The sequence below is a fragment of the Prionailurus bengalensis genome, chromosome D1 (genome assembly GCF_016509475.1).
Source record: "Prionailurus bengalensis isolate Pbe53 chromosome D1, Fcat_Pben_1.1_paternal_pri, whole genome shotgun sequence".
Taxonomy (NCBI): domain Eukaryota; kingdom Metazoa; phylum Chordata; class Mammalia; order Carnivora; family Felidae; genus Prionailurus; species Prionailurus bengalensis.
The window spans coordinates 55,106,128-55,132,547 of NC_057346.1; the positions used below are offsets into that span (position 1 = coordinate 55,106,128).

At 38.4% G+C, this 26,420-nt stretch overlaps 1 protein-coding gene across 3 annotated transcripts in view; it reads left to right on the plus strand.

The window, feature by feature from the left end:
• The window catches only part of GDPD4 (glycerophosphodiester phosphodiesterase domain containing 4), a 157,529-nt gene that overhangs the window by 104,998 nt on the left and 26,111 nt on the right, over positions 1-26,420 (plus strand). For all 3 annotated transcript variants that reach the window (XM_043580148.1, XM_043580150.1, XM_043580149.1), the window contains one exon: positions 25,134-25,281. In XM_043580148.1, the coding sequence (XP_043436083.1) occupies positions 25,134-25,281 (148 nt within the window). The remainder of the gene's footprint in view (positions 1-25,133; positions 25,282-26,420) is intronic.

A 26,420-nucleotide genomic window follows, 5' to 3' on the forward strand; every position in this document is an offset into this window, starting at 1 on the left:
GTTTTTCCCCATTGAGGATGATATTAGCGTGGGTCTTTCATACGAATGGCTTTTATGATCTCAAGGTATGATCCTTCTACCCTACTTTCCTGAGGGTTTTTATCAAGAAAGGATGCTGTATTTTGTCAGATGCTTTCTCTGTATCTATTGAGAGGATCATGTGGTTCTTGTCCTTTCTTTTATTGATGTGATGAATCACATTGATTATTTTGTGGATATTGAACCAGCCCTGCATCCCAGGTAAAAATCTCACTTGGTCATGGTGAATAATTTTTTAATGTACTATTGGATCTGGTTGGCTAATATCTTATTGAGGATTTTTACATCTATGTTTATCAGGGAAATTGGTCTATAGTTCTCCTTTTTAGTGGGGTCTCTGGTTTTCGAATCAAGATAATGCTGGATGCATAGAAAGAGTTTGGAAGTTTTCCTTCCATTTCTGTTTTTTGGGACAGCTTCAAGAGAATAGGTGTTAATTCTTCCTTAAATGTTTGGTAGAATTTCTCTGGAAAGCCATCTGGCCCTGGACTCTTGTTTTTTGGGAGATTTTTGATTACAAATTAGATTTCTTTACTGGTTATTGGTCTGTTCATATTTCCTATTTGTTCCTGTTTCAGTTTTGGTAGTTTATATGTTTCTAGGAATTTGTCCATTTCTTCCAGATTGCCCATTTTATTGGCATATAATTGCTTATAATATTCTGATATTATTGTTTTTATTTCTGCTGTGTTGGTTGTGATCTCTCCTCTTTCATTCTTGATTTTATTTATTTGGATCCTTTCCCCTTTTCTTTTTGATCAAAGTGGCTATGGTTTATAAATTTTTTTAATGCTTTCAAAGAACCAGCTTCTGGTTTCATTGATCTGTTCTACTGTTTCTTTTGGTTTTGATAGCATTGATTTCTGCTCAATCTTTATTATTTCCTGTCTTCTGCTGCCTTTGGGTTTTATTTGCTGTCCCTTTTCCAACTCTTTAACGTGTAAGGTTAGGTTGTGTATCTGAGACCTTTCTTCTATCTTTAGGAAGGCCTGGATTGCTATATACTTCCCTCTTATGACCACCGTTGCTGTGTCCCAGAGGTTTGGGCTGTGGTGTTATCATTTTCATTGGCTTCCATGTACTTTTTAATTCCTCTTTAACTTCTTGGTTAGCCCATTCATTCTTCAGTAGGATATTCTTTAGTCTCCAAGTATTTTTTATCTTTCCAAATTGTTTCTTATGGTTGATTTCAGGTTTCATGGTGTTGTGGTCTGAAAATATGCACGGTATAATCTCGATCTTTTTGTACTTGTTGAGGGCTGATTTGTGTCCCAGTATGTGATCTATTCTGGAGAACATTCCATGTGCACTGGAGAAGAATGTATATTCTGTTGCTTTAGGATGAATGTTCTGAATATATCTGTTAAGTCCATCCGGTCAGTGTGTCATTCAAAGCCATTGTTTCCTTTGTTGACTTTCTGTTTAGATGATCTGTCCAATGTTGTAAGTGGGGTGTTGAAGTCCCATACTATTATGGTAGTATTATCAATGAGTTTCTTTATGTTGTGGTTAATTGATTTATATATTCCACATTTGGAGTATAAATGTTTACAACTGTTAGGTCTTCTTAGTGGATAGATCCCTTAATTATGATATAATGCCCTTCTTCATCTCTTATTAGTCTTTATTTTAAAGTCTACATTGTCTGGGGTGCCTGGGTGGCTCAGTTGGTTAAGTGTCTGACTTTGGCTCAGGTCATGATCTCACGGTTCGTGAGTTCGAGCCCTGCATTGGGCTCTGTGCTGACAGCTCAGAGCCTGGAGCCTGTTTCAGATTCTGTGTCTCCCTCTCTCTCTCTGACCCTCCCCCATTCATGCTCTGTCTCAAAAGTAAATAAACGTTAAAATAAATAAATAAATAAATAAATAAATAAAGTCTACATTGTCTGATATAAGTATGGCTACTCCAGCTTTCTTTTGTTGACCATTAGCATGATAAATGGTTCTCCATCCCCTTACTTTCAATATGAAGGTGTCTGTAGGTCTAAAGTGGGTCTCTTATAAACAGCATATAGATGGATCTTGTTTTCTTATATATTCTGCTACCCTATGTCTTTTGTTTGGAGGATTGAGTCCATTGACATTTAGAGTGAGTACTGAAAGATATGTATTGCCATTATGTTTCTTGTAGAGTTGAAGTTTCTGGTGGTGTTCTCTGGTCCTTTCTAGTCTTTGTTGCTTTTGGTCTCTCTCTCTCTTTTTTTTTTTCATCTTTTTTCCCCTCAGAGAGTCCCCCTTAAAATTTCTTGCAGGGCTGGTTTAGTGGTCACAAACTCCTTTAATTTTTGTTTGGGAAATTTTTAATCTCTCCTATTTTGAATGATAGTCTTGCTGGATAAAGAATTCTTGACTGCATATTTTTCTGATCCAGCACATTGAATATATCCTGCCACTCCTTTCTGGCCTGCCAAGTGTCTGTGGATAGGTCTGCTGCAAACCTGATCTGTCTTCCCTTCTAGGATAAGGACTTTTTTATTCCTTGCTGCTTTCATGATTCTTTCCTTGCCTGAGTATTTTGTGATTTTGACTATGATATGCCTTTTTGATGGTTGGTTTTTGTTGAATCTAATGGGAGTCCTCTGTGCTTCCTGGATTTTGTGGTCTTTGTCTTTACCCAGGTCAGGAAAGTTTTCTGCTATGATTTGCTCACATAACACTTCTACTCCTTTTTCTCTCTCTTCATCTTCTGGGACCCCTGTGATTCTGATGTTCCTTTTTAATGAGTCACTTATTTCTCTAATTCTTAAATCGTGCTCTTTTGCCTTATTTTCCTCCCTTTTTCTTGCTTCATTATTCTCCACAAGTTTGTCCTCTGTATCACTGATTCGCTGCTCTTCCTCATCCATCTTTGCCACTGTGGCATCCATTTGAGATTGCAGCTCAGATACAGCATTTTTTAAAATTTCATCCTGACTGGCTTTTACTTCTTTTGTCTCTGCAGAGAGGGATTCTAGTCTATTTTCAGACCCCAGCTAGTATTCTTATTACAATAATTCTAAATTCCGGTTCAGACATCTTGCTTATATCTGTGTTAAGTCCCTGGCTGTCGTTTCTTCCTGCTGTTTCTTTTGGGGTAAATTCCTTCATTTCATCATTTTCAGGGGAGAAAAGGAATTCATAAGGTAAAAAAAAATAAAATTAAAAAATTAAAAACAGCACACACACACACACACACACACACACACAAATCATATAAATGATGCCAGATCCTAGGTGTGTTTTAGTCTGGTTGTTCAAAGGAGCTTGATAGATTAGAGGAAAAGGGGAAGAAAAAAAAGAAAAATGTTTGAAAATTTGAAAAAATGAATTGAGTGAAGTAGAATAAAACGAAATGATGGAAGTAAAATAGAATTTGAGGAATTTACAAAAAAGTAAAAAATATAGTAGAAAAAAATAAAAATATTTTTAATAAAAATTGAAAGTAAAAATAATTTTTTCTCTTTCTGTATTCAAGAAAAAGAAATGAAAAAGAGAAAAAAGAAAATTGAATAGATGGGCCAGCAAACAGACCAAAATATGATTGAAATTACATCATTTTCTCTAGAAGTCAGACTGTGAATCAATTTATAGTCCGTAAACTAAGCAGGTGGAGAGACTTGTGTTCCTGAAGAGCTATGTTGGCCCAGTTGGGCGGGGCTCAGTAGTGTAATGGCTCCATTCTCCACTAGATGGCACTGCTTAGCTTACTGGGGTGGATTGTTGTGGTGCTTGATAGGTGTGTATGCGCATGTGTGGGAGGGGTGAAAATGGCTTCACCCAGCTACCCAGTCTCTAGTATCGAAACTCTTTTCTCCCAGATCAGCAATCATGCACCTGTCCTTTGTCTCTGGCTTCTGTCCATTCCCCACTTTTATACTGTCCATGACCAAGCCATCAGGTTGCCAGGCAGCACCTCCCTCCTGAGTTTTATCTCAGATGCAGCTGTGTTTCCCAACCCCTCACTTCTGAGGGACTGTGGCTTTGTCCCACTCAGACTTTCTGGGAGAGGGTCTCACTAGGCATTGGCTGGGTGCCGGCTGCACCCAGGAACGTTCGCAGGACCATGCTGCTGCCAATGCCCAGAGACTGTGGCTTGGTGCCAGCCTGCCCTAGAAAAAGTTCACACAGTCATGTAGCAACAGTATTTCAGGAATTATGGAAAAACATAACACACATCTGGCACCAGGGTTCACCCTTAGCGACTTTGTTCCAGCACCAGTGAATGTGGTTGTTCTCCAAGGTCTGCTGGTACCTTTGCTGGTGGGGGGTCTGCACAGCCTCTACCAAATGTTCTCCCTGCAGGAGAACTGCCTCTCCCCATGTGGCCCAAGAACCAACCGGACTTCACTCTGCTACTGGGGATTTGCCCTTCCCACCAGAGCACTGCCAGGTATCAAGCTACGTAGTTTCAGACTCTGTGCTCCCCCTGTTTAAAGAGTCTTAATGGAATTTAAACCCTCTCCTTTCTCCTTTTTCCCTTTTTATTTCAGTCCCTGTGGCTGTTTCCACTTTTCCACCTTCTCTCCAGCTGCTTTTGGTGGGGGTGTGTGCTTTTCCATATCCTCCCCCCTCCCCACCTTCTCCATTTTCTCTGTGCAAGCAAAAACAGCTCCCTGCCCTCCCCATCTTCTCTCTCCCCAAGTTCACCTCTCCACTCCGTGTACCTGCTGAATTCTGTGGTTCAGGTTGTGCAGATTGTTGTGTTAATCCTCAAATCAGTTTTCTAGGTGTATAGGATGGTTGAGTGTTGATCTGGCAGTATTTCATGGACATGAGATGCAAAAAAAAAAACCCTTCCATGCTGTTCCACCATCTTGGCTTCTCCCAAGAGAGAGAATCTTAAGTAGGCTCCATGCCCAAGACCGAGTCCACCATGGGGCTCAATCTCACAACCATGAGATCATGACCTGAGCTGAAATCAGCTAACTGACTGAGCCACCCAGGTGCCGCTCCTAATCATAATTTAGATCGATGTAGTAGTTAAAAAAATAATTATAATAGCTTCCATTTATTGAGCCTTTATTATGTGTCAAGTTCTGTGGTTGTTAGACCATAGGCTCTTTTTCAAATCCTGGCCTACCCACCAGCTACACACACATATGACTTTGGACAGATTTCTAATCATCCATTTTCTCATTTGTAAATAAGAATAGCAATAACTGGGCTGCTTGGGTGGCTCAGTTGGTTGTGTCCAACTTTGGCTCAGGTCATGATTTTGCAGTTCATGAGTTGGAGCCCTGCATCAAGCTCTGTGCTGACAGCTCCGAATAGCAATAACCTAAAGAAAAAAAAAATAATACCCTGATGGACTGGTTTAATGATTAGAGGAAATTATTCTTCATATTATGCACATGCAAAATGCTAGGCAAATGTAAGAACACAATTAAGTGTTAGCTGCTTCTTTTACTATCACCATCCTTACCTGCCATGCCCTGGAAATTATCATCATCCCCATTTTGCAAATGAGGAAACTTGCCCCCAAAGAGGCAAAGTTCAGGCAGGCTATGTAATTCACCAAAATTAATGTACTTGATCAGTAGGGGACCAACCTGAGATTTAAATATAGGTCTCACAGACTCCAGAGTTCTTTCACCTTAGGGCTTTAAAGTTATTCCTTGGCTATAGTTATGTGGGCATAATTTCAAATGGCATCAGATTTGAGAGGAATCATACCCTGAGTCTTGTTACAAAGTGAAGCAGTTTAATTTAGCTCAACAAATATTTCCTGAGTAATAATATGTACCAGTGCACCATGCTAGTTTTATGGGAAAAGTCAGAAGGCACCATCCTTTTCTGTAAGGAAACCATATATTAAAGACAATAAGGGTTTTTCCATGTAGCTGTATGCAAAGGTGATTGTGATAAATTGATGAGTTGTGCATTATTCCAAGTAATTCTCCTCAAGGACCACTGCATTTTAAGAAATTAAGTAGTTGTACCTTCACTTATTTGAGTAGTGTTTATGACAAGGATATTTGTAATTACAGTTACATTTCTAATACATTCTCTGTGATTATGCTCACTTCGTACTCTGACCACTGTCACAAAACATTGTGACCTTGCCACTTAGACCAAGAATGCTTTAAATATATTATTTTAATAAAAATTATATGAATATAGAAATGCCCTCTGCTTTATTTCTGATGTGGAAATTTTATAGTGTTTTAAAATTTTAACTGTAAGTACTAATTTATTGAGGTGAAACCTGCATAACATAAAATTAACTATTTTAAAATGAACAGTTCAGTGGCATTTAGTGCATTCATCTCTAATTCAATACATTTTTTTTCTTTTTATTTTTTTGGGGCTTCAAGTTTTTATTTAAATTCTAGTTAGTTAACATAGGGTAATATTGGTTTCAGGGGTAGAATTTAGTGATCATCACTTACATACAACACCCAGTGCTTATCATGCCACGTGCCCTCCTTAATACCTATCACCTATTTAGCCCATCCCTCCCTCTACCTCCTCCAGCAACCCTCCATTTGTTCTCTATAGTTAAGACTCTCTTATGGTTTGCTTCCTTCTCTTTTTTTCCTCCTTCCTCTATGTTTGTCTGTTTTGTTTCTTAAATTCCACATATGAGTTTGAAATCATATGGTCTTTGTCTTTCTCTGACTGACTTCACTCAGCATAATACTCTAGCTCCATCCACATTATTGCAGATAGCAACATTTCATTCTTTTTGATAGTTGAGTAACATTCCATTGTACGTGTGTGTGTGTGTACCTATACATATGTATATGTATATACGACATCTTCTTTATCCATTCATCTGTTGTTGGGCACTTGGGCTCCTTCCATAGTTTGGCTGTTGTTGATAATACTGCTGTAAACATCAGGGTGCATTTACCCCTTTGAAGCTGTATTTTTGTATCCTTTGGGTAAATACCTAGTAGTGGAGTTACTGAATCATAGAGTTGTTCTATTTTTGACTTTTTGGGAAACCTCCATACTGTTTTCCAGAGTGGCTGCACCAGTTTGCATTCCCACCACCAGTTCAAAAGGGTTCCCCTTCTCTGCATCCTCAACATCATCTGTTGTTTCCTGAGTTGTTAATTTTAGCCATTCTGACACATGTGAGGTGGTATCTCATTGTGGTTTTGATTTGTGTTCCTCTGATGGTGAGTGACGTTGAGCATCTTCTCGTGTCTGTTAGCCATCTGAATGTCTTCTTTGGAAAAATGTCTCTTCATGTCTTCTGCCCATTTCTTCACTGGATTACTTGTTTTTTGGGTGTTGAGTTGCTAAGTTTTTTCTAGATTTTAGGTACTAATCCTTTATCACACATAATGACATTTTAAAAATCAGATTACATTTTGCTAGTAGAAATTCTTATTTTCCCTCTTTTCCTTGGTCAGTCTTGCTGGGAGTTAATGAATTTTATTAACCATTTCAAAACACCCAATTATGGCTTTGTTAGCACATTTACTTTCCCATTTCATTGATTTCTGTACTTTGTTTTTTTCTTCTTCTACTTACCTTAGTTTAATTTGCTCTTCTTTATTTTTTTTATTTATAGAAACTTTATGTTTGAGTTTTAGATATGACAACAGGAGCATAAGCCTTCTTACGAACATAATATAAAGGTGTAATTAGATTTGGAGTTTAAAATAGTAATTATATTGTGGTGCATAATACTCTAGTAAAAGCATACTTCAGTTTTTCAAATCTTAAAGCATAGAATAAATAGTATACGTCTGCTCTCATAATTTACTTTTTTTAAACATTTCTTTTTTATTGCATTATAATTGACACACAACATTATATTGGTTTCATGTGTACAACATAGTGATGCCACAACTCTACACTTTATGCTATGCCTACCACAAGTGTAGCTACCATCTGTCACCATATAAGGCTCTTACAGTACCATTGGCTATATTCCCGATGCTGTATCTTTTATCCCTATGGCTGTTATTCCCCCCTGGAAACCATTAGTTTGTTCTCTATATTTATGGGTCTGTTATTGCATTTGCTTATTTGTTTGGTTATTCATTTACTTTGTTTTTAAGACTCCACATATAATTGAAATCATATGGTATTTGTCCTTTTGTGTCTGACTTATTTCATTTAGCATAATACTTTCTAGGTCCATCATGTTATCACAGATGGCAAGATCTCATTCTATTTTATGGCTGAATAATATTTCATTGTGTATAAATATACCACATCTTTATCCATTCATCTTTTTTTTCTCCATTAAAAATTAATAATTTTATAATAGAAAATTTATAGAATACAAAATGGAAGTACTTAAACACATCTATATTTCCAAAACAATTATAATACTTCTATTTATATTTTTCCATTTATTTTCTTTCTAAGCATTTTAACAGTTAAGATCTATTATTTGCATAATGTTGAAACTTGCTTTTTTTTTTCATTTTATTTCATATGAAATTTATTGACAAATTGGTTTCCATACAACACCCAGTGCTCATCCCAAAAGGTGCCCTCCTCAATACCCATCACCCACCCTCCCCTCCCTCCCACCCCCCATCAACCCTCAGTTCTCAGTTTTTAACAGTCTCTTATGCTTTGGCTGTCTCCCACTCTAACCTCTTTTTTTTTTTTTCCTTCCCCTCCTCCATGGGTTTCTGTTGAGTTTCTCAGGATCCACATAAGAGTGAAACCATATGGTATCTGTCTTTCTCTGTATGGTTTATTTCACTTAGCATCACACTCTCCAGTTCCATCCACGTTGCTACAAAAGGCCATATTTCATTTTTTCTCATTGCCACGTAGTACTCCATTGTGTATATAAACCACAATTTCTTTATCCATTCATCAGTTGATGGACATTTAGTCTCTTTCCATAATTTGGCTATTGTTGAGAATGCTGCTATGAACATTGGGGTACAAGTGGCCCTATGCATCAGTGCTCCTGTATCCCTTGGATAAATTCCTAGCAGTGCTATTGCTGGGTCATAGGGTAGGTCTATATTTAATTTTCTGAGGAACCTCCACACTGCTTTCCTGAGCGGCTGCACCAATTTGCATTCCCACCAACAGTGCAAGAGGGTTCCCGTTTCTCCACATCCTCTCCAGCATCTATAGTCTCCTGATTTGTTCATTTTGGCCACTCTGACTGGCGTGAGGTGATACCTGAGTGTGGTTTTGATTTGTATTTCCCTGATAAGGAGCGACGCTGAACATCTTTTCATGTGCCTGTTGGCCATCCGGATGTCTTCTTTAGAGAAGTGTCTATTCATGTTTTCTGCCCATTTCTTCACTGGGTTATTTGTTTTTCGGGTGTGGAGTTTGGTGAGCTCTTTATAGATTTTGGATACTAGCCCTTTGTCCGATATGTCATTTGCGAATATCTTTTCCCATTCCGTTGGTTGCCTTTTAGTTTTGTTGGTTGTTTCCTTTGCTGTGCAGAAGCTTTTTATCTTCATAAGGTCCCAGTAATTCACTTTTGCTTTTAATTCCCTTGCCTTTGGGGATGTGTCGAGTAAGAGATTGCTACGGCTGAGGTCAGAGAGGTCTTTTCCTGCTTTCTCCTCTAAGGTTTTGATGGTTTCCTGTCTCACATTCAGGTCCTTTATCCATTTTGAGTTTATTTTTGTGAATGGTGTGAGAAAGTGGTCTAGTTTCAACCTTCTGCATGTTGCTGTCCAGTTCTCCCAGCACCATTTGTTAAAGAGACTGTCTTTTTTCCATTGGATGTTCTTTCCTGCTTTGTCAAAGATGAGTTGGCCATACGTGTGTGGGTCTAGTTCTGGGGTCTCTATTCTATTCCATTGGTCTATGTGTCTGTTTTTGTGCCAATACCATGCTGTCTTGATGATGACAGCTTTGTAGTAGAGGCTAAAGTCTGGGATTGTGATGCCTCCTGCTTTGGTCTTCTTCTTCAAAATTCCTTTGGCTATTCGGGGCCTTTTGTGATTCCATATGAATTTTAAGATTGCTTGTTCCAGTTTCGAGAAGAATGCTGGTGCAATTTTGATTGGGATTGCATTGAATGTGTAGATAGCTTTGGGTAGTATTGACATTTTGACAATATTTATTTTTCCAATCCATGAGCAGGGAATGTCTTTCCATTTCTTTAAATCTTCTTCAATTACCTTCATAAGCTTTCTATAGTTTTCAGCATACAGATCCTTTACATCTTTGGTTAGATTTATTCCTAGGTATTTTATGCTTCTTGGTGCAATTGTGAATGGGATCAGTTTCTTTATTTGTCTTTCTGTTGCTTCATTGTTAGTGTATAAGAATGCAACTGATTTCTGTACATTGATTTTGTATCCTGCAACTTTGCTGAATTCCTGTATCAGTTCTAGCAGACTTTTGGTGGAGTCTATCAGATTTTCCATGTATAATATGTCATCTGCAAAAAGCGAAAGCTTGACTTCATCTTTGCCAATTTTGATGCCTTTGATTTCCTTTTGTTGTCTGATTGCTGATGCTAGAACTTCCAGCACTATGTTAAACAACAGCGGTGAGAGTGGGCATCCCTGTCGTGTTCCTGATCTCAGGGAAAAAGCTCTCAGTTTTTCCCCGTTGAGGATGATGTTAGCTGTGGGCTTTTCATAAATGGCTTTTATAAGATGTTTAAGTATGTTCCTTCTATCCCGACTTTCTCAAGGGTTTTTATTAAGAAAGGGTGCTGGATTTTGTCAAAGGCCTTTTCTGCATCGATTGACAGGATCATATGGTTCTTCTCTTTTTTTTTGTTAATGTGATGTATCACGTTGATTGATTTGCGAATGTTGAACCAGCCCTGCATCCCAGGAATGAATCCCACTTGATCATGGTGAATAATTCTTTTTATATGCCATTGAATTCGATTTGCTAGTATCTTATTGAGAATTTTTGCATCCATATTCATCAGGGATATTGGCCTGTAGTTCTCTTTTTTTACTGGGTCTCTGTCTGGTTTAGGAATCAAAGTAATACTGGCTTCATAGAATGAGTCTGGAAGTTTTCCTTCCCTTTCTATTTCTTGGAATAGCTTGAGAAGGATAGGTATTATCTCTGCTTTAAACGTCTGGTAGAACTCCCCTGGGAAGCCATCTGGTCCTGGACTCTTATTTGTTGGGAGATTTTTGATAACCGATTCAATTTCTTCGCTGGTTATGGGTCTGTTCAAGCTTTCTATTTCCTCCTGATTGAGTTTTGGAAGTGTGTGGGTGTTCAGGAATTTGTCCATTTCTTCCAGGTTGTCCAATTTGTTGGCATTTAATTTTTCATAGTATTCCCTGATAATTGTTTGTATCTCTGAGGGATTGGTTGTAATAATTCCATTTTCATTCATGATTTTATCTATTTGGGTCATCTCCCTTTTCTTTTTGAGAAGCCTGGCTAGAGGTTTGTCAATTTTGTTTATTTTTTCAAAAAACCAACTCTTGGTTTCGTTGATCTGCTCTACAGTTTTTTTAGATTCTATATTGTTTATTTCTGCTCTGATCTTTATTATTTCTCTTCTTCTGCTGGGTTTAGGCTGCCTTTGCTGTTCTGCTTCTAGTTCCTTTAGGTGTGCTGTTAGATTTTGTATTTGGGATTTTTCTTGTTTCTTGAGATAGGCCTGGATTGCAATGTATTTTCCTCTCAGGACTGCCTTTGCTGCGTCCCAAAGCGTTTGGATTGTTGTATTTTCATTTTTGTTTGTTTCCATATATTTTTTAATTTCTTCTCTAATTGCCTGGTTGACCCACTCATTCGTTAGTAGGGTGTTCTTTAACCTCCATGCTTTTGGAGGTTTTCCAGACTTTTTCCTGTGGTTGATTTCAAGCTTCATAGCATTGTGGTCTGAAAGTATGCATGGTATAATTTCAATTCTTGTAAACTTATGAAGGGCTGTTTTGTGACCCAGTATATGATCTATCTTGGAGAATGTTCCATGTGCACTCGAGAAGAAAGTATATTCTGTTGCTTTGGGATGCAGAGTTCTAAATATATCTGTCAAGTCCATCTGATCCAATGTCTCATTCAGGGCCCTTGTTTCTTTATTGACCGTGTGTCTAGATGATCTATCCATTTCTGTAAGTGGGGTGTTAAAGTCCCCTGCAATTACCACATTCTTATCGATAAGGTTGCTTATGTTTATGAGTAATTGTTTTATATATTTGGGGGCTCCGGTATTCGGCGCATAGACATTTATAATTGTTAGCTCTTCCTGATGGATAGACCCTGTAACTATTATATAATGTCCTTCTTCATCTCTTGTTACAGCCTTTAATTTAAAGTCTAGTTTGTCTGATATAAGTATGGCTACTCCAGCTTTTTTGGCTTCCAGTCGCATGATAAATAGTTCTCCATCCCCTCACTCTCAATCTAAAGGTGTCCTCAGGTCTAAAATGAGTCTCTTGTAGACAGCAAATAGATGGGTCTTGTTTTTTTATCCATTCTGATACCCTATGTCTTTTGGTTGGCGCATTTAATCCATTTACATTCAGTGTTATTATAGAAAGATACGGGTTTAGAGTCATTGTGATGTCTGTATGTTTTATGCTTGTAGTGATGCCTCTGGTACTTTGTCTCACAGGGTCCCCCTTAGGATCTCTTGTAGGGCTGGTTTAGTGGTGACAAATTCCTTCAGTTTTTGTTTGTTTATCTCTCTTTCTATTCTAAATGACAGACTTGCTGGATAAAGGATTCTCGGCTGCATATTTTTTCTGTCTAGCACCCTGAAAATCTCGTGCCAATTCTTTCTGGCCTGCCAAGTTTCAAAAGAGAGATCAGTCACGAGTCTTATAGGTCTCCCTTTATATGTGAGGGCACGTTTACCCCTTGCTGCTTTCAGAATTTTCTCTTTATCCTTGTATTTTGCCAGTTTCACTATGATATGTCGTGCAGAAGATCGATTCAAGTTACGTCTGAAGGGAGTTCTCTGTGCCTCTTGGATTTCAATGCCTTTTTCCTTCCCCAGTTCAGGGAAGTTCTCAGCTATTATTTCTTCAAGTACCCCTTCAGCACCTTTCCCTCTCTCTTCCTCCTCTGGGATACCAATTATGCATGTATTATTTCTTTTTAGTGTATCACTTAGTTCTCTAATTTTCCCCTCATACTCCTGGATTTTTTTATCTCTCTTTTTCTCAGCTTCCTCTTTTTCCATAACTTTATCTTCTAGTTCACCTATTCTCTCCTCTGCCTCTTCAAGCCGAGCTGTGGTGGTTTCCATTTTGTTATGCATTTCGTTTAAAGCGTTTTTCAGCTCCTCGTGACTGTTCCTTAGTCCCTTGATCTCTGTAGCAAGAGATTCTCTGCTGTCCTGTATACTGTTTTCAAGCCCAGCTATTAATTTTATGACTATTATTCTAAATTCACTTTCTGTTATATTATTTAAATCCTTTTTGATTAGCTCATTAGCTGTTGTTATTTCCTGGAGATTCTTCTGAGGGGAATTCTTCCACTTGGTCATTTTGGATAGTCCCTGGCGTGGTGAGGACCTGCAGGGCACTTCCCCTGTGCTGTGGTGTATAACTGGAGTTGGTGGGCAGGGCCGCAGTCAGACCTGATGTCTGCCCCCAACCCACCGCTGGGGCCACAGTCAGACTGGTGTGTGCCTTCTCTTCCCCTCTCCTAGGGGCGGGATTCACTGTGGGCTGGCGTGGCCCATCTGGGCTACTTGCACACTGCCAGGCTTGTGATGCTGGGGATCTGGCGTATTAGCTGGGGTGGGTAGGCAAGGTGCACGGGGGCAGGAGGGGCAGGCTTAGCTCGCTTCTCCTTAGGTGATCCACTTCAGGAGGGGCCCTGTGGCAGCGGGAGGGAGTCAGATCTGCTGCCGGAAGTTTGGCTCCGCAGAAGCGCAGAGTTGGGTGTTTGCGCGGAGCGAGCAAGTTCCCTGGCAGGAACTGGTTCCCTTTGGGATTTTGGCTGGGGGATGGGCGGGGGAGATGGCACTGGCGAGCGCCTTTGTTCCCCGCCAAATTGAGCTCTGTCGTCCAGGGGCTCAGCAGCTCTCCCTCCCTTTGTCCTCCAGCCTTCCCGCTTTCCGAGCAGAGCTGCTAACTTACGTCCTCCCAGACGCTAAGTCGCGCTTGCTGTCGGAACACAGTCCGCCCGGCCCCTCCGCTTTTGCAAGCCAGACTCGGGGGCTCTGCTTGGCCGGTGAGCCGCCCCTCCGCCCCGGCTCCCTCCCGCCAGTCGGTGGAACGTGCACCGCCTCGCCGCCCTTCCTACCCTCTTCCGTGGGCCTCTCGTCTGCGCTTGGCTCCGGCGACTCCGTTCTGCTAATCCTCTGGCGGTTTTCTGGGTTATTTAGGCAGGTGTAGGTTGAATCTAAGTGATCAGCAGGACGCACGGTGAGCCCAGCGTCCTCCTACGCCGCCATCTTGCCAAAGTCTCCGTATCCATTCATCTTTTGATGGACACTTGAGCTGCTTCCAGATCTTGGTTTTTGTAAATCTCCAATAACCGTAGGGGTGCATATATCTTTTTGAGATCATTTTTGTTCTTCTTGGGTAAATATCTAGTTGTGGAATTACTGGGTCTTATGGTATTTATATTTTTAATTTTTTGAGGAACACCCATCCTCTTTTCTACAGTGGCTGTACTAATTTACATTCCCACCAACAGTGCACAGGGGTTTCTTCACCAGCCCTTATTATTTCTTGCCTTTTTATTACCAGCCATTCTGACAGGTGTAAGGTGATATCTCATTGTGATTTTGATTTGCCTTTCTCTAATGATGAATGAGATTGAGCATCTTTTTGTATGTCTTCTTTGGAAAAATGTCTATTCAGATTCTTTGTCAGTTTTAAAAATCAGATTGTTTTTGGGTGTTAAGTTTATAAGATATTTGTAGGTTTTGATATTAATCCCTTATTGGATATATCATTTGCAAATATCTTCTTCCATTCAGTAGGTTGCCTTATCATTTTGTTGATGGTTTCCTTTGCTGTGCAAAAGCTTTTCATTTTGATGTAATCCCAATAGTTAATTTTTGCTTTTTTTCCTCTTCTAAGGCTTGTTTTTTTTCCTGTTTCTAAGGCCTAATGCCTATGATTTATTCTAAGAGTTTTATGGTTTCAGGTCTCACATTTAGGCCTTTATTTCATTTTGTTTATTTTTGTATAGGGTTTAGTAAGAAAGTGGTTCACTTTATTTTTTTTATAATTTTTTTTAAACGTTTATTTTTTGAGAGACACAGAGTGTGAGTGGGGGAGTGGCAGAGAGAGAGGGAGTCACAGAATCTGAAGCAGGCTCCAGGCTCTTAGCTGTCAGCACAGAGACCAACCTGGGACTCAAACTCACAAACTACAAGATCACAGCCTGAGCCGAAGCCAGACGCTTCACCAACTGAGCCATCCAGTATGTATATGTATATATATACACACACATATATATATGTATGTATGTTTTGTGTGTGTGTGTGTGAGTGTGTGTGTGTGTGTGTGAGAGAGAGAGAGAGAGAGAGAGAGAGAGAGAGAGAGGAAGGGAGGGAGGGAGAGAGAGAGAATGGAAGCAGGTGAGGGGCAGAGAGTGAGGGAAGGAGAAAGAGAATTCCAAGTAGTTTCCCAGCGTGGAGCCTGATGCCGGGCTCAAACTCACAAACCTGTGAGTTCATGACCTGAGCTGAGATCAAGAGTCAGATGCTTAACCAACTGAGCCACCCAGGTGCTGCAGTGTTTTTGTATATTTTATTTCCTCTTTGATTTCTTTGTTGATCCATTGGTTGTTTAGTAGCATGTTGTTTAGCCTCCATGTATTTGTGATTTTTCCAGTTTGTTTCCTTATAATTGATTTCAAGTTTCATGCTGTTGTATTTGGAAAAGATGCTTGATGTGATTCCAGTCTTGCTAAAGTTATTGATACTTGTTTTGTGGACTAACATGATCTGTTCCGGAGAATGTTCCCTGTTGCAATTTAAAAAAATATTCTGTATTCTGCTATTTGTGGATGGAATATTCTGTATATATCTGTTAGGTCTAATGTATCTTTCAAAGCCAGTGTTCCTTTGTTGATTTTCTGTCTGAGTGATCTATCCATTGATTTTAAGAGTAGTGTTAAAGTCTCCTACTATAATTGTGTTACTGTCATCTTCTCCCTTTATTACTGCTAATATTTGAATAGGTGCTAAGGTGTTGTGTGCATAGATACATAGAGTTGTTATATCCTCTTGTTGGATTAATTATCATCATGTAGTGCCCTTCTGTGTCTCTTGTTGTAGTCTGTGTTTTCAAGTCCATTTTGTCTGATATAAATATTGCTACCCTGGCCTTTTGTTTTCCCTGCTTCCATTTGCATGGAATAAGTTTTCCATCCTTTCACTTTCAGTCTATATGTGTCTTCAGGCCTGAACTGGGTCTCTTGTAGGCAGCGTAAGATTGGTCTTATTTTTTCTAGCCATTCTGTCACTTTTTGTATTTTGATTGGAGCACTTAGTCTACTTACATTTAAAGTAATTGTTGATATATATGTACTTATTACCATTTACATTTGTTTCATGGTTGCTTTGTAGTTTTCTCTGTTCTTGTTTTCTTCCCTTGCTCTCTTCCCTATGCATTGATGGCTTTCTTTGGTGGTATGCTTGGATTCCTTTCTCTAATTTTTGTGTATATATTACAGGTTTTTAATTTGTGGTTACCATTGAATTTATATATAACATCTTCAGTGTGTAGCAGTCTACATTAAGTTTATGGTCACTTAAGTTTGAGCACATTCTAAAAGCACTAATTTTTACTTCCCCTCCACATTTTATGCATATAATGTCATATTTTACATCTTTTTATTTTGTGTATCCTTTGACTAATTTTTATAGATATGATTAGTTTTACCATTTTTGTGATTTAACCTCTTTACTGGCTTTATAAGTGATTAATCTATGGTTGCTCTTAACTGTGAATTTTTTTCCTTTCTTAATTTTCTAATTATAGCCTTTTCTTTTTACTTAAAGAATTCTCCTTAACTCTTTCTTACACAAAGCTGCTTATAAAGCTGATTTAGTTGCGATGAACTCCTGTAACTTTAGTGTATCTGAGAAACATTTTATCTCTCCTTTTTTATTGTTACTTTTTGCCATTTTACTAACTTGAGTTTAAATAAATAAATTTCAAAAATAATTCCATTTTTAATATTTTGAAGAATGGTCATACTGGTTTCCAGAACAGCTATGCCGGCATTATACAAGGGTTCCAATTTCTCCACATCCTCCATATCAGTGTTTTCTGGTTTTTTGATGTAGCCTTCTTAATGGGTTGGTATTAGTTCCTCTTTATGTTTTTTCAAATTATTATTATATTTGTAAAATTTTATTTAAATCCAAGGACATTGGGGGCGCCTGGGTGGCGCAGTCGGTTAAGCGTCCGACTTCAGCCAGGTCACGATCTCGCGGTCCGTGAGTTCGAGCCCCGCGTCAGGCTCTGGGCTGATGGCTCAGAGGCTGGAGCCTGTTTCCGATTCTGTGTCTCCCTCTCTCTCTGCCCCTCCCCCGTTCATGCTCTGTCTCTCTCTGTCCCAAAAATAAATAAACGTTGAAAAAAAAATTAAAAAAAAAAAAATCCAAGGACATTGTAATGATGGTTTCAGGAGTAGAATTTAGTGATACATCACTTACATATAACACCCCGTGTTCATCCCAAAAAGTGTCCTCTTTAATGCCTATCACCCATTTAGCCCATCCCCCTGCCCAATACTCCTCCAGCAACTCTCAATTTGTTCTCTGTATTTAAGAGTCTCTTATGGTTTGCCTCCCTCTCTGTTTTTATCTTATTTTTCCTTCCCTTCCCCCACGTTCATCTGCTTTGTTTCTTAAATTCCTCATGTGAGTGAAATAATATGATATTTATTTATCTTTCTCTGACTGACTTATTTCCTTTAGCATAATATATTCTTGTTCTATCCATGTTGCAAATGGCAAGATTTCATTCTTTTGATTGCCAAGTAGTATTCCATTGTCCATTGTGTGTGTGTGTGTGTGTGTGTGTGTGTGTGTGTGTGTATACCATATCTTCTTTATTTATTCAACAGTTGATGGACATATGGGCTCTTTCCATACTTTGCCTATTGTTGATAGTGCTGCTCTAAATATTGGGATGCCTGTGCCCCTTTGAATAAGCATTTCTGTATCCTTTGGATAAAAATCTAGAGTTGTTAATTTTAGCCATTCTGACAGGGGTGAGGTGGTATCTCATTGTGTTTTTACATATCTCATTGATTTGTGTTTCTCTGATGATGAGTGATATTGAGCATCTTTTCATGTGTCTGTTTGCCATCTGTATCTCTTCTTTGGAAATGGGTCTTTTCATGTCTTTTGCCCATTTCTTCACTGGATTATTTGTTTTTTTGGTGTTGAGTTTGGTAAGTTCTTTACATATTTTGGCTTCTAACCCTTTATCTGATACATCATTTGCAACTACTTTCTCCCATTCTGTCAGTTGCCTTTTATTTGTTGATTGTTTTCTTGGCTGTGCAGAAGCTTTTTATCTTGATGAGATTCCAGTAGTTAATTTTTGCTTTTATTTCCCTTGCCTCTGGAGATGTGCTGAGTAAGAAATTGCTGAGGCCCAGGTCAGAGAGGTTTTTGCCTGCTTTCTCCTTGAGGATTTTGATGGCTTCCTGTCTTACATTTAGGTCTTTCATCCATTTTGAGTTTATTTCTGTGTATGGTGTAAGAAAGTGGTCCAGGTCCTTTCTTCTGCATTTCGCTGTCCAGTTTTCCCAACACCATTTGCTGAAGAGATTGTCTTTTTCCACTGGATGTTCTTTCCTGCTTTGTTGAACATTAGTTGGCCATATATTTGTGGGTCCATTTCTAGGTTCTCTATTCTATTCCATTGATCTATGTGTTTGTTTTTGGACTAGTACCTATATACTGTCTTGATGATTACAGCTTTGTAACACAGCTTGAATTCTGGAATTGTGATGCCTCTAGATTTGATTTTCTTTTTCAACATTACTTTGCCTATCCTGGATGTTTTCTGGTTCCATACAAATTTTAGAATTGTTTGTTCTAGCTCTGTGAAGAATGCTGGTGGCATTTTGATAGGGATTGCATTGAATGTGTAGATTGCTTTGGGCAGCATTGGCATTTTAACAATATTTTTCTTCTAATCCATGAGCATGGAATGTTTTTCCACTTCTTTGTGTCTTCTTCAATTTCTTTCATAAGCTTTCTATAGTTTTCAGCATACAGATCATTTACCTCTTTGGTTAGGTTTATTCCTAGTTATGTTATTTTTTTTTTTTTGCAGTTGTAAATGGGATAGTTTCCTTGATTTCTCTTTCTGTTGCTTCATTATTCGTATATAGAAATGCAACCGATTTCTGTACATCGATTTTATATCCTGTGACTTTGCTGAATTCATATATCAGCTCTAGTAGTTTTTTGGTGGAGTATTTTGGGTCTTCCACATAGAGTGCCATGTGACTTATTAAAAAGGAATGAAATTCAAGTATAGGAGTCCCAGAAGATGAAGAGAAAGAAAAAGGGACCATTTATGTGACCAAATTATAGCTGAAAACTTTCTTTTTTTTTTTTTTTAATTTTTTTTTTTGTTTTCAACGTTTATTTATTTTTGGGACAGAGAGAGACAGAGCATGAACGGGGGAGGGGCAGAGAGAGAGAGGGAGACACAGAATCAGAAACAGGCTCCAGGCTCTGAGCCATCAGCCCAGAGCCTGACGCGGGGCTCGAACTCACAGACCACGAGATCATGACCTGGTTGAAGTCGGACGCTTAACCGACTGTGCCACCCAGGCGTCCCTGAAAACTTTCTTAATCTGGGGAAGGACACAGACATCAAAATTCAAGAAGCACAGAGAACTCCCATTAGATTCAACAAAAGCTGACCATCACCAAGTCACCATAGTCAAATTCACAAAATGCACATACAAGGAAAGAATCCTGAAAGCAACAAGGGAAAAAAGTCCTTAACTTACAAGGGAAGATAGATCAGGTTTGCAGCATATCTGTCCGCAGAAAGTTGGCAGGCCAAAAATGAGTGGCAAGATATATTCAATGTGCTGAATGGGAAAAATATGCAGCCAAAAATTCTTTATCCAGCAAGGCTGTCATTCAAAATAGAAGGAGAGATAAAGAATTTCCCAGATAACAAAAACTAACAAGAGTTTGTGACCACTAAATCAGCCCTGCAAGATATCGTAAGGGGGACTCTGGAGAAAAATAAAAATAAAACAAAGAAGACCAAAAGTAACAAAGACTAGAAGGGACTAGAGAACATTATCAGAAACACCAACTCTACAGGCAACACAATATCTTTCCATAATCACTCTAATTGTAAATGGCCTAAATGCTCCAATTAAAAGACATAGGGTTTCAGAATAGATAAAAAAACAAGACTCATCGATATGCTGCCTACAAGAGACTCATTTTAGACCTAAAGAGACCTGCAGATTGAAAGTGAGGGGATGGAGAACTATCATGTTAATGGATGTCAAAAGATGGGGCACTTGGGTGGCTCAGTTGGTTAAGTGGCTGAAACTTGGTTTCAGCTCAGGTCAGGGTCTCATGTTTTATGAATTTGAGCCCCGCATCAGGCTCTGTGCTGATAGCATGGAGCCTGCTTGGGATTCTGTCTCCCTCTGTACCCCTCTCCAGCTTGCTCTCTCTCTCTCTCAAAATAAATGAAAATAAACCTAAAAAAAAAAAAGAAAGCCAGAGTAGCTATACTTATATCAGAAAAACTAGATTTTAAGACAAAGATGAAGTGTAACAAGTGATGAAGAAGGGAATTATGTCATAATTAAGGGGTCTGTCCATCAAGAAGAGCTAACAATTGTAAATATTTATTCCCCCAACTTGAAAGAACCCAAATGTATACATCAATTAAGCATAAACATAAAGAAATTCATTGATAATAATGCCATAATAGTAGGGGACTTTAACACCCCATTTACAGTAATGGGCAGATCATCTAAGCAAAAAATCAACAAGGAAATTATGGTTTTGAATGACACATGGGACCAAATGGACTTAACAGATATATTCATAACATTCCATCTTAAAGCAGTAGAATACACATTCTTTTCTAGTGCACATGGAACATTCTACAGAGTAGATCACATACTAGGTCATAAATTAGCCCTCAAGAAGTACAAAAAGATTGATATCATACCAGGCATATTTTCAGAACACAATGCTATGAAACTTGAAATCAACCACAAGAAAAATTTGGAAAGACCAAGAATACTTCCAGATTAAAGAACATTCTAGTAAAGAATGAATGACTTGACCAAGAAATTAAAGAGGAAATTAAAAAGTACATGGAAGCCAATGGAAATGAAAACATTACAGTCCAAAACCTCTGGGATGCAGCAAAGGTAGTCATAAGAGGAAAGTATACACCAATCCAGGCCTTCCTAAAGAAGGAAGAAATGTCTCAAATACTCAACCTAACCTTACACCTAAAGAAGCCAGAAAAAGAACAGCAAATAAAGCCCAAATTCAGCAGAAGAAAGGAAATAATAAAGATTAGAGAAGAAATTAATGATATCAAAATAAAAAAACCAGAACAGATCAACAAACCAGAACCTGGTTCTTAGAAAGAATTAACAAAACTGATAAACCCCTAGCCTGATTTATCACAAAGAAAAGGAAAGGACCAAACTAAATAAAATCACAAATGAAAGAGGAGAGATCACAACCAGCATCTCAGAAATACAAAGGATAATAAGAGAATATTATGAACAACTTATACCAACAAATTGGGCACTCTGGCAGAAATGGACAAATTCCTAGAAACATATAAACTACCAAAACTGAAACAGGAAGAAATCTAAAATTTGAAAAGACCATAACCAATAAAGAAGTCCAGGGCCAGGTGGCTTTCCAGGAGTATTTACCAAACATTTAAAGAAGAGTTAATACTTATTCTTTTGAAGCTGTTCCAAAAAATAGAAACGGAAGGAAAAATTTCAAACACATTCTATGAGGCCAGCATTACCTTGATTCCAAAACCAAAGACCCCACTAAAAAGGAGAACTATAGACCAGTTTTTCTGATAAAAATGGATGCAAAAAGTCTTAACAAGATACTACCAGACTGGATCCAATGATACATTAACAGAATTATTGAGCATGATCAAGTGGGATTTATTCCTGGGATGCAGGGCTGGTTTAATATCCACAAATCAATCATTGTGAGTCATCACATTAATAAAAGAAAGGATAAGCACCGCATGATCCACTCAATAGATGCAGAAAAAGCATTTGACAAAATAGAGCATCCTTTCTTGATAAAAACCCTCAAGAAAGTAGGGATAGAAGGAACATACCTCAACATCATAAAGGCCATGTATGAAAGACCTACCACTATCACCCTCAATGGGGAAAAACTGAGAGCTTTCCCCCTAAGATCAGGAACATGACAGGGATATCCACTCTCACCACTGTTGTTCAAAAATAGTGTTCGAAGTACTAGCCTAAGCAGTTAGACAACAAAAATAAATAAAAAGCATCAAAATTGTCAAGAAAGAAATCGAACTTTCACTCTTAACAGTTCTTTAAATGTTTGGTGGAATTCACCAGTGAAGTCATTGGGTCTAGGACTTTATTTGGGGATATTTTTGGCTAATGATTCAGTCTCCTTACTCATTATAGATATATTCACATTTTTTCATTCTTCATGATTCAGTCTTGGTAGGTTCTGTGTTTTTAGGAATTTGTCCATTTCATCTATGTTACCAAATTTGTTGGGGGTAAAAAGTTCATAGTACTCTCTTATATTTTTTTTATTTCTATCAAATTGGTAGTAATATCCCTAGTTTCATTTCTGATTTCAGTACTTTGAGTCTTTTTTATTAGTTCATCTAACTGAATGTAATTTTGTTGATCTTATTCAAGGAAGTAACTTTTGGTTTCATTGATTTTTCCCTATAGGTTTTCTTTTCTCTAATTTACATCAGCTGTGATCTTTATTATTTTCTTCCTTTTGCTATGTTGGGTCAATTTGTTCTTTTTTTAATTCTCTGAGATATAAAGATAGGTTGTTGATTTAAGATTTTTATTTTTTTAATATAAGCATTTATAGCTATAAATTTCTCCCTTGTACCGCTTTTGCTTCATCCTATGAATTTTGGTATGTTTTCATTTCCATTCATTTATAAGTATTTTCTAATTTCCCTTGTGATTTTTTGATGCATTGATTGTTTAAAAGTGTGTGGTATAATTTTTCATGAATGTGCAAATTTTCCAGTTTTGTGTTACAGACTTCTAGCTTCATCCGCTTGTGGTTGGAAAGGATAATTTGTATGGTATCTGTCTTTTTAAATGTATTGAGACTTAATCTGTGGCCTAACATATGACCTATCCTGCAAAATGTCCTATGTGCACTTGAGAATAATGTGTATGCTATTATTGTTAAGTATTCTGTATATGTCTGTATTCTGTATAGTTAGTTTCCTGTGTTAAGTCATGTTTCCTTACTTATCTTTGATCTGGTTGTTCATTCCATTATTGAGAGTAGGGTATTGAAGTGTCCAATTATTACTGCAAATTGGTCTGTTTCTGCCTTCAGTTCTATCAGGTTTTGCTCTGTACCTTTTCCTGGCCTGTCATTTGGTGTGTAAATGTTTATAATTGTTATATTTTCTTACTGTATTGAACCTTTTATTAATATATAGTGTCTTTCTTTGTCTCTTATCACCTTTTTTGATGTAAAGCCTATATTGTCTAATGTCAGTATAGCCACCTCTGCTGATTTGGGTTACTATTTGCACAGAATATCTTTTTTCTATTCTTTCATTTGCAATCTATCTGTATCTTTGGGTCTAAAATGAGTTTCTTGAAGACAGCATATAGTTGGATCATATGTTTTTATTTATTCTGCCAATTTAGCTGACTTGATGGTAAATTATATTTTAAAAAATTAAAACAGTTCTTGAAGCCATTTACATGGTGTATTTTGTGAGAAATTTAAATCCCTGAAAATGACAACTTGACCAGAATTGCTAGGTATTCCAATACTTATTTTCTTCTTTTCTCTATAAAGAATGCACAAGTGGGGCACCTGGGTGGCGCAATCGGTTAAGCGCCCGACTTCAGCCAGGTCACGGTCTCGCGGTCCGTGAGTTCGAGCCCCGCGTCGGGCTCTGGGCTGATGGCTCAGAGCCTGGAGCCTGTTTCCGATTCTGTGTCTCCTTCTCTCTCTGCCCCTCCCCCATTCATGCTCTGTCTCTCTCTGTCCCAAAAATAAATAAACATTGAAAAAAAAATTAAAAATAAAAAAAAAAAGAATGCACAAGTATCTGCTGATATTTTGTGTACTGGGAAACATTTGGTTTCATTCCCTCTACTCAAGACTTGTAAAATTTTTTTACATTTGAAATTTAAATAATATTTAAATTTATTTCTTCAGTCCTTCATTTACCATTTATGAAGGCAGGTATTATGCTAAGTAATGGATATACAAAAATGAATAATACACAGGCTCTGCTTTTAATTTGATTATAGTCAAGTAAAGAAGACTAATAGGAAAGCAGATAAATATAGTAGAGTGTGGTAAGTACTCTGACGAAAGTAAGTAGAGTTGCTATACAGTCATGTGCTGGAGCTGGTTTATGCCAGCTCATGGAAGCCAGTTATTAAATAGTTAGAAACTTTGCAAATCTGTTTTACTAGTGGTAGCTTGAAATTGACTATGGTAGGAGTATTTATACCATGGAAATTGGCAAATGCTACAAATAGTGCTTTCTCTTTTTTCCCTAGTTTTTCTTTTTTTTCCTTAGGATATCCAGTTTACTAATACACCATTGTTGGTATAGGAGCAGAGGTATTAAATCCAGTCCTTTACCTTATTGCAACATGAACCCATTCTGCGTAGCATGTCATAAGTTGCTACAGGACCAGCTGCTTCTACTGTTTTAAGTAACAGCCTCTCACAAACATGGTGGCTGTTACCCTTTTTTTTAAAAATTTTTTTTTCAACGTTTATTTATTTTTGGGACAGAGAGAGACAGAGCATGAACGGGGGAGGGGCAGAGAGAGAGGGAGACACAGAATTGGAAACAGGCTCCAGGCTCTGAGCCATCAGACCAGAGCCCGATGCGGGGCTCGAACTCACGGACCGCGAGATCGTGACCTGGCTGAAGTCGGACGCTTAACCGACTGCGCCACCCAGGCACCCCGGCTGTTACCCTTTTAGATGAGGAAAGTGAGATTAAGTCTAGATTCAGACTAAATCACCTGTGGGTTCTGTTTTTATTCCAGAGATTATAAAGCAGCTAACATCAACATCAATTTATATATCGTCAATGAGCCTTGGCTCTACTCACTGGCCTGGTGCTCCAGGATTCACTCAGTGACCACAGACAACATTCAGACCCTGAGTCAACTAAATCACCCTTACTTCTTCATGGTGAGCTGGTTGTCCAGATTGTTCTTCCAAGTCTGTTACAGTAGGAGTCCCTTACCCCACACCTACATTGTCCACTGTGCAGACACCTGGGGAGCTACTTAAAAGCAGAAAGTTCTATGATATTGGAGATGAGGCATTCTCCCTTCTCTCACCCAGATCCTTCTGTGATTTGTAGGGAGAAATTAGTATTGTTATAATAATTGCTGTTTACCAAATCTTCACAGTGTGTTTTTCATGCAGTATGTAATTTGTCCCTCTGAGTTACTCACTTTCATTATCTCTATGAAGAAACAAGTTTTCAGATATTAAGATTCTTGGACATGGTTGCATGATGCAAGATTCAAAATGAGGTCTGACTCCAGAGTTTTGTTACCGTAGCCTCACCTTTCTAGATGCAGTGATAGTGACGGGCTGTAGGAAAAAACCTGTATGTCCTGAACAAAATCCTTCTGGAAAGGAGAACCATTGTCCAGCCACCTAGCTTAATTGCCCCATCCTAGCCCTGCTGCTGCTTATTGCCAGAGGTTTGGGGACCTGAATACTTGGGTTATAATCCCAGCTAAATCCTATCGCTTACTATCTGTGGAAACAGCCCTGGCTAACCAGTTAACTGCTGCAGAGCTTGTTTTTCTTATCTGTGTACAGTAGGTTGACTGAGTGGAACGCAATAGTGTATGAGAGAAAACAGCTTAATTTCTCTCCATTGACTCTTTAAACTGCCCTGTGAGGTAGGCTTTCCCTGCTCCTGAATGAAATCTTACTCCAGTCCCATAACTTTTCTAGTCACTCTTAGGTAATTTTTAAATTTTACTTTCAGTCACCAAAAAGACTCAATTCAGAATAAAAGTGTCCAGTTGAGAGTAAAAACCCAGACTCCAAGATGCCTTGAAAGGTAAACCTTTAGGCATAGAAGCCTAACTGAGGAGAAGAATTATTTCATGTTGCCTTGTCCACACCTCCAGCCTCACTAGCCCTTGTTTAGGGTCACAACCAGAAGAAAGGAGATCAGGGTCAAGGTCACAATCTCATGGAGCCGGACTGCATTGAGGCTTTCTGGTAGCTGTGTAAAATTACTGACACCTTATTTCTTGGTAGCTTGGGCAACTTTCTGGAGATGACCCTGAAGGAAACCTTGGATG